The 3,039-nt window shown below is 37.5% G+C and overlaps 1 protein-coding gene across 1 annotated transcript in view; it reads left to right on the plus strand.

Moving 5' to 3' along the window:
- The window catches only part of LOC101849154 (trafficking protein particle complex subunit 1), a 10,342-nt gene extending 7,832 nt beyond the window's left edge, over positions 1–2,510 (plus strand). Inside the window, exons 3-4 of the mRNA XM_005106354.3 lie at positions 161–299; positions 1,482–2,510. Of these exons, the coding sequence (XP_005106411.1) occupies positions 161–299; positions 1,482–1,613 (271 nt within the window). The 3' untranslated portion in view covers positions 1,614–2,510. The remainder of the gene's footprint in view (positions 1–160; positions 300–1,481) is intronic.
- The last annotated feature ends 529 nt before the right edge of the window (positions 2,511–3,039 follow it).

Raw genomic sequence — 3,039 nt, forward strand, 5'->3', positions numbered from 1 at the left:
CACACATACACACACACACACACACAAACACACACATACACACACACACACAAACACACACATAGACACACACACACACAGGAGCGAAATAGCTTATGTGCAAGTTTGAATTCGCACATACTTTGTTGAGTAATTATTTTGCCTTAACCAACGACCCCAGGAAGGAAGGGTTTCTCAATTTCACCACAAGCAAGTACAAGCTGCACTTTTTTGAGACACCAAGTGGACTCAAATTTATAATGAACACAGATCTCAGTGTTGGGAACATGAAGGATGTTTTACATCAAATATTTAGCTCTGTAAGTTGCAAAAGATGCTTTTTTTAAAAATTGTATTTTCTAAAAAGTAATGGTTCTTATGAAATGGTCTATACCTCAAAGTCAAAGGTTCATTTACAGCATATTGAGCCTAATTGTACTCCATCTTTTATTCCTTTTACCCACTGTAAGTTTACGCATTAGGCTTACTTGAGGGAATTTATTATCGGAACAAAGACATTTTTTTCTCTTTTTAGGACATCAGTGGAACAGGATATTGGCTTTTATTGCTAAAAAGTACTCACGCAGTGTTCACATGACCTAATTAGAAATGAATTCTTACTTAAAATGTACTATTACTTCAATCCTACTTTTTCCCCATGTCTCTGCTAAGTAACTGATTCATCATGAAGCCCTTACCTTTGTTCTTTTTGTTTAAACAGTTACACCCCGTTGTACTGCCAGGTTTTGCCAATGTACGAAAAGGAACGCCTATATGAACATAGCATTTTCACCTTCACACGGCCGTCCGCCAATTGTTTGAGTTGTATGGTCCTTATTTAACTAATGCAAATTTACCTCGCCATACCGCCAGAGAGCTGACCGCCAGAGGTACTCACTGCATACGGCGCACAATACCCTCTGGTTGGCTACTTGATAATCTTTCTCCCACGAGAAAGACAGAAATAGAGAGAGAGGGGACTCTCAGCTCTGAATACATGTGCTTGTAAATATATCACCAGGACAAAAACGCTTTTCAAACTCAGATTGCACAGCAGAATCATGTTCCATGATGTTGGGCAGTCGGGCTATACAGCAGAGGAACCTTACTAAATCGCTAGCCCCACTGTTCCGCCAACTTCGTGCCCATCCCAAGGGTGGCGGTATATCGTTGTTTGACTGTATCTGTTTGGGTTTTCCTCCAAGCTTATAAGGCAAGCTTTCATGGTGCAGTTGGTGTTGAACTTGGCTGACACAGGGTTCAACTGTATGGGGTTCGAATAAGATTTTTTTGTTCCTCCCAGAAAATGTTTCCTCCTGATGAGGGACAAAGTGCTTAGAACTTGATACAACCTGCATCACATCTAACTGAGGGTTGAATTTAAAAATAATGACAGAAAAAAGCTCTTCTTAATTAAGTGATTCTTATTGATCTGATGATTAGTGCATGGGCTGTCTCTACTGATTCATTTTAAAACTCTCTCCCCCCCCCTCATGTTCTAGCTGTATGTGGAGTATGTTGTGAAGAACCCTCTGTGTGAACTGGACCAGCCTGTGACAAGCGAACTCTTCAAGACCAAACTGGATGAGTACATTCGGGGACTGCCGCAGTTCCCAATCAAAGCCACATCATGATCTCAGTCTGTGAGGGAAATGGGATTGGGGGAGATGGGATATGGGTAAAAGGAAACGGTAGAAGATGTGCTCACTAAAGGAATCTCGATGGCATATATAAAAATCGCATTCTCTATCGAACTGATTGTAAAATGCCATGTCTCTGATGTTCCCTCTTTGATTTTTGAACGTACATGACAAAATATGAACTAAAATTAGAAAAACAATTCTGGATTAACATAATTTTTAACAGTAATATATGACAATGTAGATTAACATCTCTTGTGCAAATGTTCATAAAGGCTTTGACACTTAAAGTGCTGCCCGCCCAAAATCTATGCCTATTATATAATAATTAAAGATAAGTCTGAACCAGCACTTTTCAACACTTATTTCGGACAGTCACAGTGAAGAGAAGTGTTCTTACATCTGTTGTTGCATTTTTAGTTCTGATCCTGTATCTTGTTTCTGTTGTTGGAACCTAAATGTATTAGTTTTTCTGCACATAGTGCTAATATATAATTAATAGAAACAGCTGTCACTGATAAATGCTTGTCACTTTTTTTCACACCTCAAAAAACTGAACTCATCATCATGAAGACTTTCAAGCAAATTCTTCACTTTGTTGAAGAATGTCAGAAAATTGCTTAAAATAACAGGTTGTCTGAAGGCGTAAGAAGTTTGCTTTGATGATTCATTTTTATTCAGGTAAATCTTTATCGTAAAGTTAATCATGTCTATCAAACAAGAGGTTTGACTCCCAGGAGCACTCTGTACTGCCCCTGTCTCATTGCTGAAGTATAATAAAGGAATTGGGAAAAGAATTTTTGTTAATATCTTGTTCAGATTGTCATGTATCCAAACTGCTCCAGGCCAAGTCATTGTTAATGATGTAAATGACGTTTCAAATAGGAAAAATAGACAAGTCGCAGCTCTTTTATGATTACCCTTCAAGATAATGATTTTTATTCGACTTTATTTTCCCGATGGGCACAATGGTAATTTTGTCTCTCAGCCAGTCTTATTGTGTGTGTATTGATTATTGCAGTATGAAACTAGTTTTTCCTTTTGGTTGTTGATCATTTAAAAAGTCCAAAATTAGTTTTTGTGACCATCATATATTTTGTGGACTTTATGTGATCTTTAGATGAAAATAGCTTTCGCTACTTATAATTTTTGTGAATGTATCTCACTCTTCAAAACAGACAAAACATTGATACTTGCGAGGAAAGTCCATTTTACAATATAGTGATTCCGGTAGCCTTTAGCGTGGGTCTAAATAAATACTTTACTAAGACTCACGAAAGTTTATCATGATATTTAATTATCAAATGATCCACTGCTAAAGGGCAGGAATAGTGTGTAGATTTTTTACGCTGAAAAATATTAAAAACTGTTTCATACACTGATTCCTAACTAATGTCCATCTTGAGGGGCACATTGGGGG

This window comes from Aplysia californica, unplaced genomic scaffold (genome assembly GCF_000002075.1).
Source record: "Aplysia californica isolate F4 #8 unplaced genomic scaffold, AplCal3.0 scaffold00528, whole genome shotgun sequence".
NCBI lineage: Eukaryota > Metazoa > Mollusca > Gastropoda > Aplysiida > Aplysiidae > Aplysia > Aplysia californica.